Below are 27544 nucleotides of genomic sequence, written 5' to 3'. Positions count from 1 at the left end.
TTGCTTTGTCTACTTTACGATCACTAAAGAGCGCGTAATTGAGGTTGCAGCACAGTTACGTTACTTTAGGAACAGTTACTGAAGGCGCCGAAAAATTTTGCTGGCAATTTCATAATTACCATAGAGTGTCTATAGCTGAGTGGTCAGCGCGACAGAATGCTATGAAACGAGCCTAGGTTCGATTCTCGGACGGATCGAGATTTTCTCCGTTCGGGTCTTGTGTGGTGTGGTATGGTGTTGTCTTCGTCATCGTTACATCTTCATCGACACGCAAGTCGACGCTGTGGCGTCAACTAAAAACACTTGTACCAGGCGACTGGTTACCCAACGGGAGGCCCTAGCCACAAGCACATTTCAGTTCACCATAAGAGTGGAGATTAAGCAATAGCTTCGTTCTGAACCGGCGCTATTGAGAAATGACCCCATCGAAGTATTTACAACCAAGACAATTCTGCAGTGCATAAACACTTAACTTAAAGCATTCGTGCCTCTCTGGCAGATAATTACTATGCAGTTCGTATAAACACCTCGCCGATCCCTGCACTCATGTTTGAAACAGTGGAGCAATTCTCGTATGCTCTGCTAATCGTGAGCAAAATCTGGTTGTCCAGTCATTGGGACCGCACTTTTGGCGTTGAATTCGTGGGCAAGCGGCAGAGAAGGGAGCAGAGGCAGGTGGGGTCTCCGATTCTGAACCTCGGAGCAACGCTCTTACGTGTATCCGACGGAGTTCTCACTTTCTGTTCTGTTTCTGAACCACGGTTCATCTTCCTTCCGGGTCGTCCCACCAACATGACACAAAAATCAGATCTCTAAACAAATCCATACCCAATTTATTCCAGAATTTATATCACTATCAGCATATTTCTGAAAGTAAAATAATAAGAATCTAGTCAACAAAGATACAAAGAAGTTCTGTCTTCTTTGCCAGCACACCAGCTTCTGCGGTGTGTCGCACTGGAGGATTCGTTGTGCAGTTCTGAATTCGAAGATTTGAATTCTCAAGTGTGCAGAGCATATCGTGTGAAGACAAAATGATTGAAAATTCAGTGTAAACTACACCTTTTTTGCTCCTTGAAGGTAAACCCCGTACAGTGACCTAGGGAGACCGATGCCAGAAATCAAGGTCGTTAACAATAAGTAAAAAAAGGAGATGACCAGACATTTGTGGGTGGTGGTAAGTTCATATGGGACCAAACTGCTGAGATCATCGGTCCCTCGGCTTACACACTGCTTAATCTGACTTTAACTTACGCCAAGGACAAAATACACACACACACACACACACACACACACACACACACACACACGCCCAGGGGAGGACTCTTAACCTCCGTCGGGGAGGGGGGGGCGAACCGTGGCAAGGCGCGGCTACAGCGCGCAGACATATGTGGGGAAACAAGTTGTCTGTGTGGTTTTGATATCATAAACGAAGTGTACCGTATTTCGTATTTGTCTGTAAAATACAGTGTTGGCTGCCAAACGATTTTCAAACTACTAGGCATCGACAATTTCGAATATTTATCGCAGAAACGACTATGAGACATGAGCACTCCAAATCACACATGACTGCGAAGCTGAAGAACAGCCTGTTCGGGAAATATTATATTCGACACTAACCGTACACCATCATAGGTCATACTGTTGAACGCTTTTGACTTCACATGGTACCTCGGCCCCTGTGAATTAAATTCCAAAAGCCTTCTCATATACGTAACGCAATTCCTTTGCTTCAGAGGTCTCGCGAAATATATGACTCTCTTGAATGCAGTCAACTGAGAGCGAAGCTTTGGATTCTCTACACGACTAACGAGGTTAGAATTTTCACAAGTGCTCTTCCACTTCTGCAATTCCTGCTCGAAAATAATTTTTAGAAATCTACTAGCGAAACAAATTTCTGAATGTGGCAGTTACTATGCCGAAGACTACGTAGGAGGCGGAGCGGCGCTCCTCTCTTCCGTAATGCACTATGAGTGAAGGGCGACTAACAGCACTAGTTTCCATCGAGAATAGCATGCAGCATCATACACGTCATCAGTAAATGTGTCATCGACTGATTTTCTGGTCTTAAATAGAGGATGGATTTTTCGTACAAGCATTCAGGGAAACGTAAGCGTGTTCTGTATAGAATTCTTCACTATGCTACTACGTTTTAGATATTTGCAACTTCACAGACCATCCTACACTGAAATATCTACGGGAAAAAAACGCCATTGCTCTGTACGAAGGCATATTCTGTTCAAATCGCACTTCCCTAGACTGCTGACATTACACCCGCTGACACAATCGTGTGAGATACGGGCAACATATTCTGCAAATATATTTTCTAAAACAATATCGATTCTGTTTACATTCGACGTCAAGCAGCAATATTCTTCCCAGACTCTGGTTGTACAAATCAAAGTCTAGGCACAATACTTGATTCAGATATTTACTCGTCAGTAGTTAATAATAGCAGTTCATTACACACATTGTGAATGCTGCCTTACTCGCAGTTTCTGAGCGGGTCCAGACAGAGAAAGCCCATAGCGCTCGCTATTCCCACGGAGGAGTTTCGCCACGTCGGGGAGTTTGGAGCCGCCCACAGCTGCCGCTATGTGGGGCACCACCGCCATCTGCATTGTTTCCCTCGCTGCCAAAGGTGCCAGGGGGCCAACAAACGCTGAAGCTATTGAGCAACCAACTGCACAAAAGCTTCTACCGATGTAGTAATGTGCACTTTCTAACGAACAGTAGCAAGACTTTCTGTGCTACAAATGAAACGGACATCGCAGTGGAGAAAACTAAATTACGCTATGAATAGCACAGTTAATGCATGCAGCCATGTGAAATACTTTGCTCTGCTAAGTTACCGCAAGCCTGTCAGTAATCAAAGGCATCTCTATTACGAAGTGGTGATGCAACATATGTTCAGACTATCTACAAGCTAAAAAAAGTATAGCTTTCGATCAACGGATATGGTCTGCCAATCTTCAGAAAAGAAGGTGTTGTAACAATTTGAAAGAATGTCATTTCGGCGTGGTTGGATATTATGAAGGAAAGAAGATGAATGTTTAACGTCATGTCAACGACGAAATCATTACAGACGTCGCAGAAGCTCAGTTTCCAGATGTAAACTGACGTAAACATTTGGGAATTTGCCGCAAGCGATTAGGGAAAAACTAAATCTGTATATCGTTATCCCGAATGCGAATCTGGTGCCACCCAGATCAATGAATACTGTGACGTGCCAGAAACATACGACAAAAATACGGAAAATGGTAGCAGTGACGAGAGAGAGAGAGAGAGAGAGAGAGAGAGAGAGAGAGAGATTGTGCTAATGTTGTCGTGAATTGGGAGATATTACCAAAATGCCTATTATGATGTCATCTTCATTTATATTCTTAGGGATACTCAGTTACTTTGAGGATCGTAGGTCAAAAGATGAGCACAATAAAACACCTGAACATTGTTTTGCATTCATCTTATGTTGTAATGTCAGTTATGCACTGAACTTTGCTGCAAATTCTCTACTTTGCTGGGTTCATAGAAACTGCGGAAAAGTTAATTTACTTTTGATATAATTCATTTAGTAATATGACAAATAGGAATAGCAGTAGACCATTTGTCACGATTCACTACGTAAGACTGCCTGCCATCACATTTAACTCAAAGATCGAGTGGAATCTGCTGTCACGTCTTGCCCAAATCAATTTCAGGAACTGGTGGCGTTCAACCTTCTGATCAGATTCCTTCATCCCTCCACTGATTAGAATGTACAGCAAGGCAGTGAGGCATCAAGAATGCATCGATTAAAGATTGTGAGAACCACATTTTAATTTGGTGCAGTGGAATTTCTCAACGCATATTATCTTGCAGAGTAGTTGTTCTGGAGTGGATAAATTTCCTCAGTCCACAATTTTCTGTTATTCATTTGTTGTTATGTCTTTCTTTTGTTACAGTTCTATGCAGCAACCGTGTGGGCTAAATGATCAAGTCTAAAAATGACACAATAGCAGTCATCAGGCTTCTAGAAGACACAACAGAAAGTATGCCACTCTTATGCGCTGCTTTGTCTGCTGCGTTTCAGTTCAAAACCAAACTCCCGTTGTTTGTGCCTCATATCTAGACTGACTGAACAAGAAAATCGCGTGTGTATACTTTTAGCTGATAGAACAAAATTTTTGTCTTTAGTGCGAATTTTAAAACCATTTGTTGGTGTAAAACCAAAAGTGGCATGGTTTAATAGCAAATATCATCTGCGTGTACAGAGTGAGCTCATAAATATAAATGCTGCTGTGAAATGATCTGAAAAATAAGTGTGTGGAGAACTGAATATTCTCAAGAGGACCATATGATCGACACACCTAAAAATGTTGTTCTTAAATTAACAACAAACGGGGAAGTCAGTACGTGGAGACAGAGATTGAAGAGAGGAATACAAAACGATATAGCACTTACATTAAAAAAAGCCAGTGTTTTACATCTGAATTTTTTTATGCATCTGCAAGTACCTTACGTTGTGGAAATATCCACGGCCAAATATGGACAATCATAATTACTGAGCTTGATAGCCCGATAAACAGGATGAATCATACAGCTCATATCTTCAGATTTAATATGATAGACAAGACAATGACAGAAAACGACGACTCTGATGAATGCGCGACGAATCACGAGGCAAATAACCGAAAGCATGAAGATACACAGTAAACATGAACTGCCTCGGTGAAGAAAATAATATGCAAAAGCGAGTGCTAGAATGCACGCGAAAAAAATAGTCCACATGAAAAATGTTGCAAGTCGTCGCGAAAATTACTGAACATTAATGTTGCTTGGGAACGGAAGTCATAACCGTCCAATCCGGACAGCAGCATGTACGCCGTTTCTCGACGGTTCAAAGCGTGCCATCGCTGTGGATTGAAGCAGATTTGCATGGCACGTTTTCAGTTCTGCGAAATCCGTTCGGAATAGCGGAACATTTCTTACAAGTTGGCACCTGGTCTATTTTCCACCCTTTCACTGGATGCACTTCTTCAGTTTAATATTTTAAAATCACAATCAAATTAATTACGATATTTCATGTTTTAAACTACAACTCATGAACGGGCAGTAGCATTCATGCGTAATGTAACTCAATGGGTCAAATTTCATTTCTGTATGACCTAAAGGAAAGGTTGTACATTCCTTACTCTATTATTATCGTACGAACTGGTGGTCTTTGGATAACATCTAGCAGTGCTTTGCGTGCATGGAAAACGACGAACTGTAGACATCACACACCCCCACACCCCCCGCCATGACGATGGTTCACTAGCTAAATAGGACGGCCGCATTATTATTCTTCATTTCGTTAACATCCTCCCATATGATTTCTTTAAGAACCACATACATTATAGGAGATAGCAGACTTACTCTTTCTTTGATTCCAATCAATGATAACAAACAGTCTTCAGGCTATCGATTTCATAATGACCATATTCAGCTTTCCGTAGTATTTTTCAAAGGAAATGAAGCCGCCTTTCATTTTTAGAGAATAATTAATACCTGTCATTCAATTTAAGTGATTATTTGACCAGTGTGCTAAACTAGTACACGAATGCGGATACTTGGCCTTCGCGGAAGTGTGCCCTGTCTGTACCATTAGACGACGTCTCTCGGTCTGACTCAGACCCATAACTGCGAACAACATTTTTCAGATCTTGTATTCACTCTTTCAAACGAAACGCACCACCATAAAAGTGGTTCTGTGACCTACGGCAGCTCTAGGGAGAACGAGAATAATGAAACAAAAAGGTTTTCTGGCTACCTGCGTAGTGCAAACCTTTTTACTTGAAGCTACTTGGGCACCTTGTTTGTCAGTTTCGTTGCTTATTTACTCAAGCGGCTTCTCCTTAGGCATCATGAGGTTGAGTGAACCCCGTTTCAGACCGTACTACATCAGAAAAATCTGAGGTGGTCACGGGATTCGAACACGGAAACTCAGAGTTAATAGCCAGCGACGCTAACCATTAAACCTCATAAGCGGCCGAGAATGAGGACAGGACTTATTAATTTCATGTGCCAGCCGAGTAACATTTAGTCTCGTCAAGTTCTAAGACATGGCCAAAACCGTGTCAATACCGACGCATCAACAGTGCCCCCCCCCCACCACACACACAAAACTGCAATTTTTATATTAAATTTTCTTAAGTAAGTATAATGAAAATTAAGTACAGTGAAATAGATTATCCAACGAGGTTTGATGCAAGACTACATGGCTTAAGCATTAACAATGCCATTAGCTAATTCTGGAGACCTGAGTCATAAGTAAGAGAGGAGCTTCTTAGGTCAGCTCTTCAAAAAACCAAAGAGACAGAGTCAGGGACAAATACGTAAGGACAGACCTGCAGGGGACCTTGACCACGGAGGAAAGAAAGAGTGCTGTGAGACTGAAGTGCTTAGGTCATGTGAAGTGAATGCACCCGACACGAACTCCACGTCAACTTCTGAAGATAGAGGTGCCAGGCCTTTGATGAGATGGGCAGACTAAGTAATAAAGATCTGAAGACGAGACGGGTAATGTGGGATGCAGTGGAGAGAGAAAAGCCATAACAGGACAGAAATCAATGGAGGCGCATATGTATATGTACTGAGGTGATGGGATAGCGATATGGCGGTAGTATTGCGTACACAAGATACAGAACGGCAACCATTGGCAGAGCTGTCAGGTGATTCATGTGAAATTGTTTCCGATGTGATTATGGCCGCACGACGGGAATTAACAGAATTTGAACACGGAATGGTAGTTGTAGCTAGAAGCAGAAATCGTTGGGGAATTTAATATTTCGAGATCAACAGCGTCAAGAGTGTGCCGAGAACAGCTCCCATCACGGACAACGCAGTAGCCGACGGCCTTCACTTACCGACCGAGAGCACTGGCTTCTGCGTAGAGTTGTCAGGGCTGAGAGACATGGAACACTGCGTAAAATAACCGCAGAAATCAATATGGAAAGAACAATGAAAGCATATATTAGGACAGTGCGGAGAAATTTGGCGTTAATGGACTATGGGAGCAGACGACCGACGCGAGCCTTTGCTAGCAGCACGACACCGCCAGCAGCGCCTCTCCTGGGTTCGTGACCACATCGGTTAGACCCTAAACGACTGGAAAACAGTGGCCTGATCAGATGAGTCCCGATTTCTGTTGGTAAGAGTTGATGGTAGGATTCGAGTGCGGCGCAGATCCCGCAAAGCCATGGAGCAAAGCTTTCAACAAGACACTACGCGAACTAGTGGTGGCTCCAGAGTGGTGTGGGCTCTGTTTACATGGACTGGACTGGGTCCTCTGTCCAAATGAAACGATCATTGACTGGAAATGGTTATGTTCGGAGACCATCTGCAGCCATTCATGAACCTCATGTTCCCAAAGAACGATTGAATTTTTATGGATGCCAATGTGCCATGTTAAGGGGCCACAAGTGTTCGCGATTGGTTTGAAGAACATTCTGGGCAATTCGAGCGTAAGATTTGGCCACCTAGATCGCCCGACATGAATCCCATCGAATATTTGTGGGACATAATCGAGAGGTCAGTTCGCGCACGAAATTCTGCACCAGCAACATTTTCGCGATTATGGCAGCTACAGAGGCACTATGTCTCAACATTTCTGCACGGGACTCCGACGACTTGTTGAATTCATGCCACGTCGAGCTGCTGCATTCCGACGGCCAAAAGGAGGTCCGACACAATATTAGGAGGTATCCCGTCACTTTTGTCACTTTAGTGTGCATATAAGTCAGGTGTTAAGACGAAAGATGCTTTAGCAAAGCAACCGCTGATCAATGGCACAACATACGTTTGTTTGTGCGAGGATTCAACATATAGGGTGATTTACGAAGATATGCAAATATTTTAATATATTATTCTACAAGTAGAACTAAAGAAGATATTTCACATAAAAATAGGCCCGAAAATGTTTAGTTACGGAGTTGCGGCTAAAAAAAGATATTGCCTAAAATTTAGCAACTTCGCTGATATGAAGCCATCGCAAAATCGTACGAGGTAAAAGTAAAGCGCGATTTCCATTATTTTGTGTTACTGATCTGGTGAATCTAATAAAACATGTCCCAGACGTGTGTATCTGCAGCAGTCTCCCAGAACATTCAGAGAAGCAAAGGCGTAATTCCGTAAAATTTTTAATTTATTAACTACATGGCTGCCGAGTTTGTCTTTTAAATTTCAGACATTGCACAAAGTTTTCAACGGAAGTTTTAGAGAATTTAATTTTGAAAGAATGTTAGTAATAACGTTAACTAAAACTGTATGAATGTGTCGGATAATCTGCTTTTATTAATACCACAGCACACGTGAATTCATGTTAAACAGGAAAAAACAAAAGCTAAGTGTTAAGGAAGTTGTACACTGTATATATAATTTCACAAAACATTCACAATAAATGTTCAAAAATGTCTCCACTGAGATCAATGCATTTAGCTGCACGTGTATGAACAGATATTGTTGCTCGTTTCAGTTTCACAGGGTTGTTTTTAATTTCGTGTATCGCATTCATAATGCGAGCAAGTAATCTCTCACGTGCATTGACTTTGTCCTCGTAAACTATGTCTTTCATCCATCCCCATACACAAAAATCCATTGGTGCTAGATTCGGGCGATCTGGCGGCCTGGGTGGCCACAGACGTGTAGCACCACGACTAATACATTTCTGGGGAAAATGTTCATTTAAATGTGTAATAACGGCGTTGGTGAAATGTAGAGGCACACCATCATGTTGAAAATACATTTGCAATGGCGCAGCAAGTGGAACATCTTCGTGCAAGCGGGGCATTTCTTCTTGAAGGATTTGTAAGGACGTCTCGCCAGTTAGCCGTCCAGGAAAAATGAATGGTCCAATAAAGTGTGTGTTGATTATAGCACTACATACATTTATGTTAAATCGCTGCTGGAAATTGCGTTGCACTGTTGCATGTGGGTTTGCTTCAGACCATACGTGCTCGTTATGTAAATTGTTTATACCATCTCCAGTAAACTGCGTCTGATCAGTAAAGAAAAAAAAAGTATTTGTGTAACCGCCAATTAGTATTTAACCAGGGGTGCATAACTCCAAGCGAAAGGCAGGATCTCCCGGATATAGATGATGAACTTTTTGTTTATGGTAAGGATACAGATTATTGTGCCCCATTTCTTAGATTGTGAAATGCCTATCATTGAGAGATAGGTCGTGTAACTATACAGTAACGAAGTAGCGCCAAGAACTGAATCGTTGAAGACGGGCGAGCTGTGTGAAACAAGACTACTGCTGCCACATAGAGCGTGTTAGTGATGGACGTATTTTCGGTGGCAGTTGTTCGTTTATGAAGATACTTGGAAGAAACGGCACTGTAGAAATGACACTGTGATAACAATGAGCGCTTACTCTTGCGGGCTGAGGAAAAAGGCTCCTCCTCACAGGCATACGAATACCTGTCCCGGTTAATTCTTAAGCTGTCTAGTTTTCAGTCAGTCTTTGCCCCCCTCTGCTCCCGCCATCCCCTCGGTACGGCCCTCATAACGATGTAAGGGCGTTGTCTGGCGGTGCGGATGAGCAAAGCTCTTGGTACTGAAACGCCTGCAGTAGCTCTCTTAATGAAAGAAGGAAGGAAGGAAGGCAGCTGATTAATGAGCGGCCAAGGGCTCTGCCGGTCGACCACTCGCCGGTAATGAAGCAGCGAGCGTGAACGCCTGGGGGGGGGGGGGGGGGGGGGGTCTTGTGAGGGAGACACCTGGACAACGCCCAGCGATCTCCCGGATAGCGCACCAGGGCGTCACCCTTGTTCTGGTGTCCGCCTCGCAGAGTTCGCCGACTGAACTGTATATCCAGTTAGAACCACTCCTCACACACAGCGGACTACTTGGAAAGGGTATTGCAGTTAAGTGCTGGCGGCTACTTTACCTTTTTCAGCGTTCCAAGTAAAAGAGTATAAGTGTGCTGATACAGGCAAACCAACCAGAGATTTTGGTGGGACACTTGCGGCGCGAAAATCACTTGTAATGCAGAGAATACATTGGACGCTATATTCATACGAGGGTGAGAAAAATGAAAACCTTAAATTTGTAATAACAAATCGAAATTTCGCACCGTTATCCTTTAAGTTGGTAAGCGTGCTACAAACTGCGTGCAGAATAATGCAGATGCACACATACCGTCGCAATATCAGTATAAAGATGGCCGTCCCACTTGCGACTTGCACCAGGGAAGAACAGCGTTCTGTTATTCTGTTTTTGCGTAGTGAAGGTGTGAAACCCATTGAAATTCATCGGCGAATGAAGGTTCAGTACGGTGATGCATGTTTGTCACAGCAGCAAGTCTACGCATGGAGTAGGAAGTTCGCAAATGGTGTGACCTCAGTGGAAGATGCTCCTCGTCCAGGTCAGGCACAATGAGTTGAAGCCATAGTGAAGGAAAACCGCCGAGTGACACTGAATGACATTGCAGCATGTTTACAGATTAGTCACGGGTTAGCACACCACATTGTGCATGATGTGCTCCAGTTTCGCAAAGTGTCTGCAAGATGGGTGCCACGGCAGCTGACTCCTGAAATGAGAGAACGACGTGTTGATGCTTGTGAAGAACTGCTTCGGCGCTTTGAACGAGAAGGTGATGGCTTCCTTGCAAGAATCGTTACTGAGGACGAAACCTGGGTTCACTTCACCAACCGGAAACGAAGAGAGCGAGCAGGGAATGGCGCCATTCCTCATCACCAAAACCAAAGAAGTTTCGAACAGAACCATCAGCAGGGAAGGTTATGCTAACTCTCTTTTGGGACGAAAAAGGCGTCATTTTGGAGCATTACATGCCTAGAGGGACCACTGTCACCAGTGTATCATACACAGATCTCCTAAAAAATCATCTGCGGCTTGCAATCAAATCAAAGCGACGTGGACTGCTGACAGCAGGTGTCCTTTTGCAACATGGCAATGCGAGGCCCCACACTACCCGTACAACAGTTGCAACAATCACAGACCTGCATTTTGAGTGTCTTCCTCATCCACCATACTCACCAGACCTTGCCCCAAGTGATTTCCATGTGTTTGGACCACTCAAAGACGCAATGGGAGGAAAGAAGTTCCGTTCTAATGAAGAGGTACGCCACGCGGTGCATGAATGGTTGCGTGGACTACCATAAGAATTTTTTTCCAAAGGAACTTATGCACTTTGTAAGCGCTGGAGGACTTGCATTGAGCGTGGGGGAGATTATGTTGAAAAGTAATACAGCTTTGTACCACTTCTGCACAATAAATAATATTTAAAAAGATATTTAAGGTTTTCATTTGACTCACCCTCGTACAAAACATGCACCTAAGGCAAGCTGAGAAGAATAAAGGTACAGGCCTGCTTGGGAACGAGCAACAATCGACGAAAGCTAGGCAGTTTGATAAATGAGTGGGCTCGTAAGAATTTTAATGAAACTGGTATTAGTAATGTAACTACGAATACGATTTAAATGAAACCTTCTGCCGGGCAATAAGATTCGCCACAAAACTGTTGATACTCCACTTAACGATGTCGAGCAGACGGTCCATCTCGGATTTTACTTCAGTGATACCTATATTCGTGCCAGGGTGTTGACACTCCAAATCAACCGAACCAAACTCAAGCGACATGATTGGTACGACGAATGCCCTATAGGAAGAAAAGGAAAAACCACCACGTATCCAAAGACATCTAGTGTCAGACGGCGAAACACGGCCAAGACCAGCTGTCGTGATGGCTCTGGGATTGTTGGACGCAAGTCGCTACAGTGACGCGATTATCGTAAATGAGCAAACTAGCCAAAACTGTCAAGCTGCTGCCACTGGATAACACACTCGTATAATCAAAACAGAGAGGAAATTCCAGTCAGTTCTCCTTCTCCCCTGGAATGCTTTACAGAAGGAAAACACGCTTCTCTCAAAAGAAACTGCACGCATTCAGAAATAACAGGCCTTTTTATACATAGACGACGTATTGCAAACAACAGATTCTACAAAAATTATGCGACACAACTTATACTCTTTCCAGCGGTACTTTATCGAAGAACGCTGGAGCAACGACTGTTGTCCAGCGACTGGAACAAAGCACAGGTCATTCCTGTTTTCAAGAAGGGTTGTAGGACAGCTGTAAATAATTACAGGGCCGCGCGGGATTAGCCGAGCGGCCTTGGCGCTGCAGTCCTGGACTGTGCGGCTGGTCCCGGCGGAAGTTCGAGTCCTCCCTCCGGCATGGGTGTGTGTGTTTGTCCTTAGGATAGTTTAGGTTAAGTAGTGTGTAAGTTTAGGGACTGATGACCTTAGCAGTTAAGTCCCATAAGATTTCACACACATTTGAACATTTTATGAATAATTACAGGACTATATCACTGACGTCAATGTGTTGCAGAATTGTGGAACATGTTTTATGCTCAAGGATTATGATGGTTCTTGCAGAATAAAAACTTCCTCTATAAAAATGGATATACCATTCCCCAAACAGAGAATCTCAGCTCACTCTGATCCTCCATGAGATCCACAGTGCTGTACACAACGGCGTTCAGGTCGACGCCGTGTTGCTTGACTTCAAGAAGGCATTTGATATCGTCCCGCACTGCTGTTTAATGAAAATAAATAAATACGAACTTACACTGAGTACGGGACCGGGTTTGGGACTGGATTCAGCAGTTCTTTGCAGATGTAACTCAACTTGTAGCTCTTAGCGGAACAAAATCTACACATGTAAAGGTTATTTCCGTAAAGGTTATTTCCGGAGGGCCCCAAGAAAGTGTGATACGACTGTTACCGCTCACAATGTATAAAAATGATCTAGGTTATTAGTTGAAAGCGAGGAAGCTTTTTTAAGTCTGTTCGCAAATGATGCAGATAAATGTAACATATTGCGCATACTCACGCAAAGAAATCCATTACTGTACAACTACACTAGTGACGGCAAATCGCTGGAAGCAGTATACAAAGTAAAATATCTAGGAGTAGCTATCCAGAGCGACCTTGAATGAAATGACGACATAGATCAAATAGGAAAAGCAGACGCCAGAATGAGACTCGTAGGAAGAATCTTAAGGAAATGTAACTCATTCACGAAAGAAGTGACTTACAATGTGCTTGTCCGACCGATTCTCAAGTACTGTTCGTCGATCTGGGACACTTACCAGGCAGGACTGATAAAAGAGAGAAGATCCAACGAAGAGCGGCGCAAGAGCGTTACAGATATTCTTAAAAAACTCCAGTGGCAGAAGCTACAAGAGAGGCGTTATGCATCAGGGCGACGTTATGTATTAAAATTTCAAGACAGTACTTTCTAGGAACAGTTGGACAACATATTACCTCCTCCCACATACGAATTGCGAAGTGACCCTGATGAACTAAAAATAAAAAAATCGAGACTGTGCAATAGTTGTGCTGTCACCATCGTGTATCTCGCGTAACGATCTTGACAATAAGATACGCTATTGCATACAGAAAAACCATTGCTACAAAATTGTAGCGAAATGCGGGAAGAGCTTTAGCAGATCGATGCTCGGTGGAGAGATTGTCAGCTCACCCCGCAACATAACAAAAATGTAACTTGTCGCACATAAATATGCGGAAAGACTCATTATGTATGTGACTGTTGAAGAATGACTGCAAGCAATCTCATCCATTAAATATGTATCAGAGAAAATGCATACGCGGCCATTTGTTGTGGAACGACAACTTAAAACAAACCGCAAGATTTACTGGGTGGATCCTCAGGAGGCGTAGTCCACCCACGAATGAAATAGCTTTCAAAACTGCTGTTCGACCTATACTTTTATAATGCTCGTTAGTATGGGATCTCCAACAGAAAAGATTCACATAAGAAATAGAAAAGATGCAAAGAGAAGAGCACCGCTTCTGATCAAAAGATCGTTTGGTAAGGGCGAAAGCGCCAACGGAGATGATACATTGCTTCCCACTACGTCTAGTTCGCGGAAAGGCATTGAGGCAAAATTTGATTGGTTAGGACTCACAAGGAGGCTTACCAACAATCTTTCTTCGCGTTTCCAAACCCATTAAAGAATATATATATATATATATATATATATATATATATATATATATATATATATAAAATAAAAAGAGAGAGGGAGAGGGATGACGACAATCTTATACAAGTACCCTCTGCTACATACCATAAGGTCGCTTAGCGAAATGCCTTAAAAGGGTATGGATGCAGACGTGCGAGAGATTAAGGCACATACAGAGGCATACAGTTATTTTCCTTAGGCAAAACTAGACTGGAATAGGAAAGAAAACGGATGATCATGATACGATGCATCATCCGCCGTCTGATAACGAGGAGCGGGATGTGCAGGCAGAGTACATACCCCCAGCTGGCTGCGAGTCGAGGTAACATTTTATGGCCTGGCATCCCTGGCAGTGGCGGTAGGCGTGGAAGACGAAGCCTGGTTTCTGGCCGGAATCGCTGTGCTCCATATCCGCGCATCGCCTCCCGGCCAGTGGGGCGTCGCGCACGTCTGAATCACTCACCACCTTATGACCGGCGGAAATGACAGTTCTCCGCTCAGGTCCGGCTTGTTGCTGTTCGATATCACGTACCTGTATCGCGGATGGCGTGATAGTTGCACGCCGCCACTGATAACCGCACTTAAGACGCCGCGTGCGGTGTTGTCCTCTCGCGCGTCCGCAACAGATTGCAGCGTCCAACACACGACATTTTCGCGATCACCGATACGAACACAGCCCAACTGCAGTTCGCGAAGGCGGGACAGATCTTGAGTTCACTTGTGGGCGGGCAGGAGGCGGACTGGTGTTATCTCGAGACTGCTGTGACGTTCCGCAAAGAAGCGTTGTGCCGCGTACCAAATTTCCCGTTGGCGTGTTATCACCACGTATTGCAGTCGTTGAGGCTCGGAGTTATTGCCACGACGGCGCATTTTATGGGACGTGAACACAGTGGGACACGCACTATATGCAATTCACTGCTGTGTAACGACACAACGCAACTAAAAACTGGCACAACCACATAACATACACCACTTGTTTCTCGAGTGACACATCTGGTGTTATTTACATGGCAGACATTTACTCTGCTTTTATTAACCAATGCCAACGAACGACCACTACTGTCGTGTACGTTTACATTCCACATCCGTTCAAGCAATCGTTACGAAACTGGAGGCAGCGTCTTGCGCATTTCCGTTCTCGTAAAATGCTACGATGTACACAGTTAAGTACTGGCAATTTTTTTTTATCTGAGCAGACGTGAGCAAAAGCGGTTTATCACTAACGCGGGTGAAATGATAACACGGTGCTTTGAACTTCGCACACGCAAAACGAGACACTGAACAGCAGTTATCTGGAGCAAGGAATAGCACTGTGCTGCGGAAATGGAACACAACTTTGCTTCTCGAGGTCTTCGAAGAAGGCGCGGTCGTCACACCCTGACAGATCGACGAATCGAGGTCAGTATCGAACAGGACGAGTCACGTGACCGTCCAGTCAACCCCTGCACGGGTCGGTGGTAGCGGCGCCCGCCGCCGATTACCGCAGTCGGCGAATGTCAGTGCGCAGAGACTGGCGTCTTGGCGGCAGCAGCACTGGCTCGAAACGAGGTGGTGGTGGTGGTGGTGGTGTGAGCTGCAGACGAATGCGATACGGGCGTGTTACTCGCGCTGCGGCCAGCGTGCGACTGGCGCGCCTGGCTGGCGAGCAGCCAGTGCGGTCAGAGGGCGCCCCTCCCCCCGGCGCCACGTGCTCGCCACTGTCGCCCTAACGCCGCTTTCACACTATACGGTTTTGACCGTACGGCAAAAAGCCGTACGAGTTTTAGCCGTGCCTGTGTTGCTTTCACATTACACGGCTTTTTGACGTGACCAGTTGTTGGTGTCTATTCAGTTTGCTTAATGTGTGTATCAAGATGAACCGTAAACGAGTTGTTGCTTTGTGGTTGCTTCATCGTCGCCGCAAAAGAAAAGGTCGTCTTTTGTGGGTACACCCCATTAACCAGAGAAGAGACGAAGTGGGTTTATTTTATACACTCTTTGAAGATTTGAGGAACGACGGAAATAAATTCTTTAACTATTTCCGAATGTCTATTACCTCGTTTGACGAATTACATAGAAAACTAAAGGATGTGTTACAACGACAAAACACACAATTCCGCAATTGCATCCAACCTGTTCAAATGCTGGCTATCACGTTAAGGTAATTTAATACATAAAAACTAGTTCTGTTTATTTACTTATTTATTTGTGTTTTACATTTTTATTACGCTCAGATTATGAAGTAGAAAAGTCAATATCAATATCAGCAGTTGAAACCAAAGAGTTTGTAGCAGGACTGACTGTACTGTCACTTTGTGGCGACAGGCTCTCTGCAAAAACGTTGTAGAACTGCGTTGTTGATGGTGGGCCTTCATGGCTACTTGTGGAAGGCGAAGGGTATGGTGGTGGCACTTTATTAATTCGTTGATAAGAACTGCGACCTTGAGAAGTCTGTAATGGTTGTTCGAGAAAAGTAGTTGGGTTTGGTGCAGCTGGAGGAGGACGAATCTGATGCGTATGGTAAGAGGATATTGGAGCAGCATTTTCCATAGGTGAATAAGAATAAGCTTGAAATCTATTATTATAGGGCATGGGAGGTGTGTAATGGGTAAATGGAGGAGGTTGAGCTGTCAATATATTTCTCCTTTCATATATATTTTCTATAACTTTGAGGACTCCCATCTGAAACTGAAGATAATCCTGTTCATCAAATTTTTCCAGATGAGGCTTCAGACTAAGTAAAAATGACATTTTGCTGCAAGGTTTGTCTTCTTCCAGAGCTCGTAATATTTTCATTTCGATTGCATCAGGTTTTCTATGTTTTCTGTTTGTATGGCACTCGCTTTTGGATGTTTGTTGTGTGGGTGCTGTATCAAATGGCCCAGAAACATTCTCAGTATTTTCGACGGAGCCCTGCGTTTCTATATCTTCTTCCAGTCTGGCGGTGCGTTCCGATTGAAAACTGTCCTCCGTCTCTCGAGCATCATACAGCTTTTTTAGAAACTGCAGCTGATCAGAATATACATACTTTTTCATTTTCTTTGCTGCTGAGCCACTTTTTTTCGCAGCTTGAATTTTTATGTTTGACTTCACAAAGGAGTCTCGTAGATTGGTCCACCTCCGTATTACTTCTATACCTACATCAAAAGAAAACAAAACTGTATGAAAACATTTTAATTTTGTATAGAAAAAAGCAAAACTGTAACAAAAAATGTCCACTGCAAACTAAATGTCACTGATTTTTTTTCGTTTTGTTCAGGTATCTGGCAAGCGGTTGTTCCTTCACTGACTTACATTTCCAGTACAGAATTGGGATTTCTACAGCAAGTAAAGTGGTTAATGATGTATGCACAGCAATTTGGTCATCACTGCGGGAAGAATGTATACAAAGACCGACCAAAGAGGTATGGGAATCAATAGCGGCTGGATTTGAACGTACTGCTAATTTCCCCCACTGCTTAGGAGCGGTGGATGGAAAACATATCCGTCTTACTGCCCCATTTAATAGCGGATCAATGTACTTCAATTACAAAGAATACTTTTCTGTGGTTCTGATGGCTGTAGCGGATTCCAACTACAGGTTCATTTATGTCGACGTAGGAAGTTATGGCAAAGACTGTGACTCTTCAGTGTTCAGACGGTCCAGTTTATGGAAGTCAATAGAAAGTAATTCCCTGGAATTTCCAGACGTCCAATGTCTGCCTGGTACGGAAGGTCCAAAAGTACCCTACTTCTTCGTGGGAGACGCAGCATTTGGCCTACACACGCATTTGCTCCGGCCTTTTGGGGGAACAAACTTGACAGTTGAGAAACGTGTATTTAATTACCGTTTGTGCAGAGCAAGGAGGTATGTGGAATGTGCTTTTGGCATCCTCACCAATAAGTGGCGGTTGTTTCACCGACCTTTAAATGTTCATCCAGATTTTGCAGTAAAAATGGTTAAAGCTTGCATTGTTTTACACAATTTTGTACGTCAGAGAGATGGATTTATAATTGAAGACACCACATCCTTCACTGGTTTGGAAGACTTAGCCCAAGATGCCAACATAAGAGGAGGACTGACAGCCAACGCCATAAGGAACACTCTTTGTAAATATTTTATGACAAATGCTGGAAGCGTGTCATGGCAGATGTCAAAGATATAAATTAACAAGCCTTTTCCTTTTTGTAGATTGTTTGTGAAAGCCTGCGACTGTATAGTAAATAGTTTTCTTTATAAATAAATTACTGCTACCACTCACGTTTTTAATCGTTTTGTTTATATTTTGTACGACGCGTTTCGGGAAATAATTCCGATCTTCAAGTGCGTTTTTTTCTCTAAGTTTTCATTATGTGTAGTGTTTTTTTATTTGTGAGGTCTTGTGCGTGTTTCTCTTATAAATTACAGTAAAGAAAACAGAATGCAAGACCTGACACATAAAAAGACACCACACATGATGAAAACTTAGAGAAAAACGCACTTAAGGATGGGAATTATTTCCCGAAACGCGTCGTGCAAAATATAAACAAAACAAAAAAAACGTGACTGGTAGCAGTAATTTACTTATAAACAAACGATTTACTTTTAGAATAAAATTTATAACGTTAAATAAAAACTGTTTAAAACGTATTAAATGTAATATTAATATATTAAATAAATACTTACCAAACGCATTTTTATCTTTGTCTTCCATCTCATCAAAATCTTGCTTCAGTGCTACGCAAACTTCCCGCCAAGCATTCTTTGTAGCAATACGATCTCTATACGCATCTAGAGTTTTGTCCCACAGAACAGGTCTTACTTCCACCAAGGTTATCAAAAGTTCAGTATCAATTTCATCCATTCTTCTACACTTTTCAGTAAACAAGAATAAACACAAATGAATAAAACGACACTACAACGAACTAGTCGACGCCGTACGGCTCAAAACCGTCCAGTGTGAAAGCATGCACTTAGTCACGTAGGCCACTGTTGTCGAACTTGCCGTACGGCGACCGTCTGTTGTAGTGGCAAGACACGGCTGCAGCACGGCACGGCAGCGGCATTTTGCCGTCGCCGTATAATGTGAAAGGCGCCATACATTTCTTCACACCTACAGCCGTACGGCTTTTTGCCGTACGGTCAAAACCGTATAGTGTGAAAGCGGCGTAACGTCCCGTTTCCGGGCATGCCTTCCTCGCACGTGCTTCTCTTCCCGACAGTCGTCCCCCCTCCCCCTTTCATTCTACAAGCATTTCCCCGAAAGTTATTGAAATTATAACGTTGTGCGCCAATGGTTACGAGAGCAGTTGCTTGCTAATTCAAATAATTGCCAAGTCCTCTGAGAAAATGCTGTGGGTTTTGATGCATTCCATACAATGAAGCGATCATCGTGACAGACCGCATTGCTAATAGTCAGTGCCTACGACACAAGAAGTACGGGTGTTCGACTTTGGTAGAAAAGGAACGGGTCACTGAATCCGAGGAATGAGAACTATAGGGTGTTTCAGTCTTTACATCAAACGTCTCGGCATGATAGATCCCGTTATTAGGTTTGAAATGTTCACTGTTGCATCTTGGGGATGTTCGCCGTCCTTTAGTATTTGCTGGTCCTGGGACGACGAGATTTAGTCGAACTAGCATGGTCTGATAAGCATGTGTACTGCATACGACTTAACCAAGTAAATTGAAAGAGTGATTTTCAGCGAGAAAAGGTTGAGAGTGAGTGACTCCAAGCGTAGAAAGATATTATTTTATGAACGAATCACTAACTTCAATTTTGCTGGGCCTACCGTCTTTCATATCAGACAGACGACTGGATTATAGGCGCCGACACAACAGCATACACACGCAGCAGGGTGCCTTCACTCCGCTGCCTCTCAGAGGCATCATAACTACAGAAATGAACGCTTTGTCTCTTAACAAAAGTTGTTCCCCGTGACGTGACATATCATCTCCAGACGTTTGACTCAAATACTTTTAAAAACCCTAAACACGATTTGGCGAAAGCTTTCGGGATTCCGTCAACCATGCCATCGACAATCATGATGTAGACAGATAAGATTTCTGGTAACTATCATAAGGAAGGAGGTAGCAGATACGGCAAGAAGAATATCGATGAAATGGCTGTCAATGTAAAGGTCAAAACATACCTGTCGGATTTGATATGCTTAAAAAAAAGCTTAAGTCATTCGCTGCCAGTCTTGGCATCAAAGGGTTCATTAAAAAAAAAAAAACAAAAAAAACAAAAACCACATACACGACTTCGATTTTAAGAAGATTTTATAGAGAAAATGCGATCATTCATGACATTGTTCGTTCTGCGTGGTAAAAACGAATGAAACTGAAAAATTTTAATATATTAACATGCGCCTGCCTTCAGTTCGAAGTGTCAAAAAAATAAAAATAATAAATCTACTATAAATTAACTTATTTTGAGTTTTGTTATTTCATGCTTCCCTTTATAAAGAAATATTTATGTTACTTAAACCTACAAAAAAAATGGTTCAAATAGCTCTGAGCACTATGGGACTTAACTTCTGAGGTCACCAGTCCCCTAGAACTTAGAACTACTTAAACCTAAGTCACACTCATTTCGATTTTTCCCCTATTCCACCTCGATCAGTCCAACTCGCGTTAAATCAAAGCCTACACTGTTCTAACTTTTTTTGGGCCCCTTGAACTTCGAATTATCACGAGTAAATTGCACACAGAAATTTCGGACGGTGTTTCCCTATGTATTCTTGTTGAATCACTGCGGCAAGCGCTTGCGAACTGAGTGGTTTGGTTACCTATCTGTGAGCATATTTCCATGGTCGTAATTCCAAAGCATGCCGTTCTGGTACGAGCAGCGTCTCCGTATAAAACTGTTTTTAACGTGTCAAATTCACAGCAGAAACGCAAGCCACTGTTGACGCAAGCTTTTAGAGCTAACGCTTTAGGTCAGATACAGACTTACTAACGGGTTGTTACCCAAAGAGGCAACCATCGACCAATGATGACCGTTCCGGTCGTCAACTGGCATCACTCCAGAAAACGTTCAGAAAGTAAGGTAGCTGATCCTCCAATTTAGTAAATAGGCCACAAACACTTTAGGAATAAGTTACGTATGGTACATAAGAATTTATTATGTTGGAAGAATTTAATATGAGGAGGATTGTTGCGAAGTTTGTGCGACGATTGCTTCTGGGGGATCGGAAGCACCATCCCGTGAAAGTCTGCAGGTAACAAATTAGTGCTTCACAACGACTAAAACCTTCTTTGAAGGTTGTCACTGGGGCCGAAGGTTGGGCTTTTAGCTGTGATCCCACAACTATGCACATCGTCGTTATGGAAGAGTCCTTCACCTCATCCATAAAAACCTCAACGGTTCAAGATCATAATTAAGTAATCGTTAAATTTTTTTCTCTCTATTGATCCTCCTAGTCAGATGGTCAGTAAGAAGATTTAACGCGACGTTTTTAGGTGTTTTGAAGACATCAGGAGAAAACAACAGAAATGGCATACGAACGACTGGGTACTCTACAATGACAATGCACGACCGCAAACGGTCTATATTGTCCAGGAATTTTTTAGTAAGCACAAAATGACAGTTCTTTAGTTTCGTGTGAGTTTTTCCTCTACTATTAACATAAAAAACCAGGTTCCAGGCGCGAAGATTTCGTCCAGTCGTGAAGATTCAAGCGGAATATGACAAACGTAAACTAACAACATTCAGTTCAAAATTGGCAGAAACGTTTGAAGATGATGGCGCGGAGCAACTTCAACAACTGTACTCCGGAAACTTTTGGATATTATCTGTTGTGTTTAGTGCCACAAGAGATAAGCTTTTCCTCCAGTTATGTCAATACAGTTATTTTCTACTGCGTTGCCAGTCATCACACTGCTTCGAAGTTCGGCTGGAGTAATGTTGAGAAAATTTTTTTTCATCAAGCTAACTGGGACAGATAGTGTGTGTGTGTGTGTGTGTGTGTGTGTGTGTGTGTGTGTGTGTGTGTGTGTGTGTGCGTGCGCGCGCAATAAATTAGTATAATATAGCTGGATTTTATGAGAAAGGTCACAAAGTGAATGATAGAGGAAGTCTTGTAAGTCCTGCGGTAATTTGAAAAGAAAGCTCAAACGTGACAGTACTTGCTTACCTTGGATTAACAATTATTACGTTTTTTAACGGGAAGAAGCTCTTGTCGCTAAACCATTATTTATACTTGGGGGGAGGGGTGTCGTGCACAAACCACACAAACAACTCCGTATTTGCCTTCAAGACTAATATTCAAAACGTAAAGCTTCGGGTAGTTGGTATTACTACGCCAACAGTGTTTAATCTGGCTCCAGGTCTGTCTCAGACGCTAACCCGGTATAAAAATGGAAATGTCGTGTGGCTAGGGCCTCCCGTCGGGTAGACCGTTCGCCTGGTGCAGGTCTTTCGATTTGACGCCACTTCGGCGACCTGCGCGTCGATGGGGATGAAATGATGATGATTAGGACAACACAACACCCAGTCCCTGAGCGGAGAAAATTTCCGACCCAGCCGGGAATCGAACCCGGGCCCTTTGGATTGACAGTCTGTCACGCTGACCACTCAGCTACCGGGGCGGACTGCTAACCCGGTGAGCGTTAACCTCTACGCCCAACAAACTACATTATCTTCCGGTAAATAATGATTTATCTGGAATAAAATAAAATTCTATACATGCTTTGCGAGCGTGCGAAGATAATAGCCGTTGACTCACCCCCTCCGCCAATAAAAACCACTCTCTGTTAAAGACACACGTGGAGATGGAGGGGGAGGGAGAGAGGATGGGCGTAAGGAGGCACGGCAGGGATGGAAATCGGCCGTTTCCTGTTTAATTCAGTATCATTTTCGACAAGCGATCACCTATTTTCATGAATACACATAACTACACCAATATTCCATTTACCAACACCAAGACATTTTTGTGATTAAACCCATTATCAATAGTTAGAAGTGAGAATGTGCAGAACTGACTATGTTTTATGTACACAGCACACTATTCTGCATATTTTCACGTCTCGAGGTGCTGATAAAGATAATTTTGGTACAGTTGTACGGTATTTGTAAAAAGGAGCTTGGAAAATGTCTGATTTCAGTGTCGGTTCGACAAAATAATGGTAAACGTTCTTGATGGGGAAGGTGTGCTGGTGCTGGCCCAGATGGGGTATTGATATTTTGTAGCTGGCGAGTGGTGCTTCCTGGAAATAAAGAGTGAAACCGTGCAGCGGCTGGTTTCTCTTCGTGCCGAGCGAGGAAAGTCCAGAGTCATGATGGGGCCTTCTTCCCCAGGACGCGACAGGCCGGGCGGGCTGCGGAGAGCCAAGCTTTCTTTCCGGTGGCCGCTGCTAAAGGGATCTGCCGGCTGTAACCGGCCTTCCGCCGGCGATCCTATTAACGGTTGAGCATCGCAAATATTACTGTTTTACAATTGGGCCACACATAAGAGCTAGAAGGCACAAACAAAGCAGTACGAACCGAAGAGTGTTCCGCGCAGGCAGTAATTTGCCCACGTAAGAATTTTGTCTATGCTAAACATGATCTTCCATTGCCTGGCCGGGTCTGGGGTGGGGTATGGGGCTAGTATCAGAAAACAAAACTGTGCACTTGGTACATATGACTGTCCATTACTAACCTCTTGCTACCGATGACATGCTTTAACCAGGCATTCCAAGTTCTGTGAAAGAGAGTTGTTGAAAAAATGTCTTCAGGGCAAAACTCAAAATCTCGAACAAATTAAATTCATATCTCTTTACTTACGTGTCTGAAATTCTTTGATGAGGTGTGGGCGACTAGACTCTTGCGTCTATGGTTTAATTTAGATTTAATGAAATAATTTCAACGACAGCTGAAATTTTGACTAAACCTAAGACGTTGTTACAAGAGTTAAAATGATTGTTCTAAAGATGGATACAAGAGCTGTGTGCAGTTAAAGCAGGCAAATAAAATCAAGGAAAGTTAAGGCTAGTTTACACGACGACAATGGGTTGCGCCATTCGTTGGGTGGAATGAGCTGCACGCAAATGGTTTCATGTCTGACTGCAGAGACGGCGCCGCCAGTACACACTTCAGTTTCGTCGTTTTGAGGGTCTCTTGAGTGGTTCTCTGAAATGAAAGTTTTGGCAGCTGCACGTCGCACGAGTTATGATGGAGTTAAATCTAGTTGAGTGGAATCGCTGCATAAGAAAAAAATAAGAAACGTGTTTCGATTCGTGACTGGATGAAGAACCGACGTCAGCTGGGTTACTCAGCATCCTTGCTGAAATAATTTATAATCGAAGACCCACGAAGTTCTTTCAGTTATCGTAGAACGTCACCAGAACTGTTCACGTTTCTTCTAAGCAGTGTTAATTAGGCGATAAGGAGTAAAGATACAGTAATGCACGAAGCACTGCTCCCAGAATTGAAATTACGTATCACATCGCGTGCAAAAATTGTTCAAATGGCTCTGAGCACTATGGGACTTAACATCTGAGGTCACCAGTCCCCTAGAACTTAGAACTGCTTAAACCTAACTAACCTAAGGACAGCACACACATCCATGCCCGAGTCAGGATTCGAACCTGCGACGTAGCGGTCGCGCGGTTCCAGACTGAAGCGCCAAGAACCGCTCGGCCACACCGGCCAGCTACTCGTAAAAGCCGTGACAGACTGCATCAGCAGAATGCTAAGACGACACAGTGTGTAGACCAACAAGACAGGTGCGCGAATATGTGAACACCGCAAAGGACCTACGATTGCCGCTCCTCACAGGAGGAGGATATAAAATCCCTTGCACATGCTGACAGGGGATTATGGGCAGTACAAAAAGAAGCATTAACATCGGGCTTAAAGTCAGGTTCTTACTCAAAACGGTAGAAAATTCGACTGTTTTATTGCATTTTCTAAAAGGTATGTGTGTATAGTATCTTCGGACGAAAAGGTTTTTTAATCCGTGCGTTACAAAAGTTTCTACAGCCCATTGTTCGAAGCACTGCCACGGCCGCCGTGGGACGTTCTCAGCCGAAGACGCACGGCTCAGGTAGAAAACTTGTGCCGTGATGCACGTTCGCAAAATGATTTATAATATGCGTGCAACCATATTTCAAGAAAAAGCTGACGAACAATTTGTGCAACAACGTGTGCAGGCTGCCGAATGCACAATATCCAGCTCAATCAGATCGTCTTTTCTCTTCAAGAAAAACGACAAAACTGCCCTCCAGGGCAGAGTTAGAGGAAGGGTCCTGGAATTGAAAACTAAACGTAAGTAACGAAAACACTTATTTGGGTCAAATTTTGGTCAAAACATAATTTTTGGTCCGCCTTATTGGATTAGCCATTTTGAAAATGTGTTCAGCGACATCAAAAATACATAAAAAGTTTTCCCTAAAGTTTAAACAAGTTTTTCTCTAGAAACGATATTTCAAAATTTTGTGCAGCATAAAATAAAAACAGTTAAACCTATCAACTTCTACCTTCGACCATCGAAAAGAAAACATTTTTCTTGGGAGCTTATAATACACAAAATTTGTTAATATTGATTATTTTTCGAAAGCCATAAAGAGTGAAACAACCCTCAAAAATCGAACTCAAAGCTCGAGTTAGCACCGTGTAGTTAAATTTAAGGTTACTTCAATGTGGTTAGGTGTAAGTTCCCATAAACTTAATGTAGTGCCGATTGATGTTATCCATTTTTTATTTCAGGTAACTCCTAAGGGTCTATCCCGCACGCAGTCTGCGCACTGCAAACTCGCGGGCCCTTGATCAAACCATAATTACGGGCGCCATTTTTTTAATGAAAATCGAAAATGAAGTTCTAAGTGTGATCAATGATACTTCCCAAACAGATCCTTTCATTGTCTCAAAAAAATTTTCAAACTCTGCCTAATTTTTGCTCACGTGAATGAGAACCTGGCCTTATAGACCATAATAGCAAACAGTGTGTCAATTCTTCCGCATTACACCCTACCCAACACGTTAGCGCGACTGCGATTTAGGCAAAGGAGCGATGACGTCACGACCCAACCGTTGCGTGGATAGGTGTTAAGACTTTGATGAACGTTAAGCTGAAACTGCTATCTGAGTCTTATAGTCTCTGATAATTTCGCCAGCATTAGGAGACGAAACGCTAGGCACAGAAATATCCCTTTGAGTACTGCTCAATGCTCATAAAAACAAAATCCACCCAGAACACACATACCGGCCGGAAAGCCTTCATCGTATGAATTAAGACTTACAGTCGACGTTAACAACATTTTCTTTTTGAGAAACACTTCTGCAGGTATTGCCATTCTATATATTGTACCCTATCTAGTTCTGTCACCTGTTTTCCTATCAATAATTATTCTTATAATTGTTTTGCTCGATGACGTGTGTCCCATGTTAAGTTGAAGCAAATGCTCGCGTCTGTAAAGTATTGCTGATAGTTCATTCCAAGGTTATCGGATTCCTCCACTTTTGCTTTGTGCAGTATATCGCGTTAGTTCACTTAAAAAGAGATCAATCAGGCCGTCCACTCAGCTGCTTATCTGACAACAGCACAGGACTGGAAGCTGCGGAGACACTGGTGGGGAGGGAGTTGAGCAAACTACTCGATGGGTGCTAACAGCGTTACGTGACGAGCGGCCATCGACGTCGCAACGGATTAGAGCCTGCACTGACGCTAGCTGCCCGGTGGATAACGCCCTCTACAAGTGTGCAGGACAAATTAGTGAACCGCGCGCGATGGTGTGTAATAGGCCACAACCGCCGCGTCTGGGAATTACGGCCAGTTTCCCCAGGCAGTTGGCGACAGCTGCACCATCAGTTCCTGGTACAGTCTCTCTGACGCCTCTCCTCGCCATGTTTTCCTCCGTCGCAAAACGGCTGACACAAATGTGCGAGGCAAACTCCAAATATTTTGAAGAATTGAATTTGCGCTGCGCAGTGAGCTGCGGGGAGTAAATTCCAAATACCAGTGATAATATACATGACCTACATACACGGGAGGGGGGGAATACCACAGCCCATACGTAGTTGCGTACACAGGATGGCGTAACAGATAAGGAACAACAAGTACTAAGTGTCTGTTGCCGACGATCAGCGAGCAATAGTTGATTTACTTACGCTTTGAAACTGGTTCTATGAAACAATAGTCAACTGTTCTGGTCATCGAGTGCGTTCGTAATTCTTCTAGAAAAACATTTAATTTCACACAATGTAGACGGGATTGATGAACATAAGCGACTCGCACCAATAAACAATAAACTTGAAATTTCCGTTCACACACACACACACACACGCACACACACACACACACACACACACACACACACACACACACACACACACGGTTATGAAGATTAATCAGCGTTATCTTAACATCAACAACGAAATATTGAGCACCGGTGATCCTCAGGACTCCTCAAGAATTGTACTGGAGTTCCAATGGCCGCATGGCGTTACACGCTACTCTTAGTGAAACGCTAGACAATGTGTAACAGTGCAAGACTAAGCACAGTATTATTAAAAAAGAAGAAGCAGAGACTGCGAAGAAACCAGTAGTTATGTAAGAAACATTATCAATTTACAGTCTTCCCCCCC

At 43.3% G+C, this 27544-nt stretch overlaps 1 protein-coding gene across 3 annotated transcripts in view; it reads right to left on the bottom strand.

Annotated features, from left to right (window-relative positions):
• The window catches only part of LOC124799246 (trafficking kinesin-binding protein milt), a 216346-nt gene that overhangs the window by 122936 nt on the left and 65866 nt on the right, over positions 1-27544 (bottom strand). The window contains exon 1 of one of the 3 annotated variants that reach the window (XM_047262801.1): positions 14337-15608. The exons of the other annotated variants lie outside the window; for them this stretch is intronic. Within the exon in view, the coding sequence (XP_047118757.1) occupies positions 14337-14445 (109 nt within the window). The 5' untranslated portion in view covers positions 14446-15608. Of the gene's footprint in view, positions 1-14336; positions 15609-27544 lie in introns of those variants that run through there. 3 annotated transcript variants of the gene reach the window in all.

Source organism: Schistocerca piceifrons, chromosome 1 (genome assembly GCF_021461385.2).
Source record: "Schistocerca piceifrons isolate TAMUIC-IGC-003096 chromosome 1, iqSchPice1.1, whole genome shotgun sequence".
NCBI classification, from domain to species: domain Eukaryota; kingdom Metazoa; phylum Arthropoda; class Insecta; order Orthoptera; family Acrididae; genus Schistocerca; species Schistocerca piceifrons.
The sequence above is the reverse complement of the archived record's forward strand: the minus strand, read 5'-3'. Positions and strand labels throughout refer to the sequence as shown.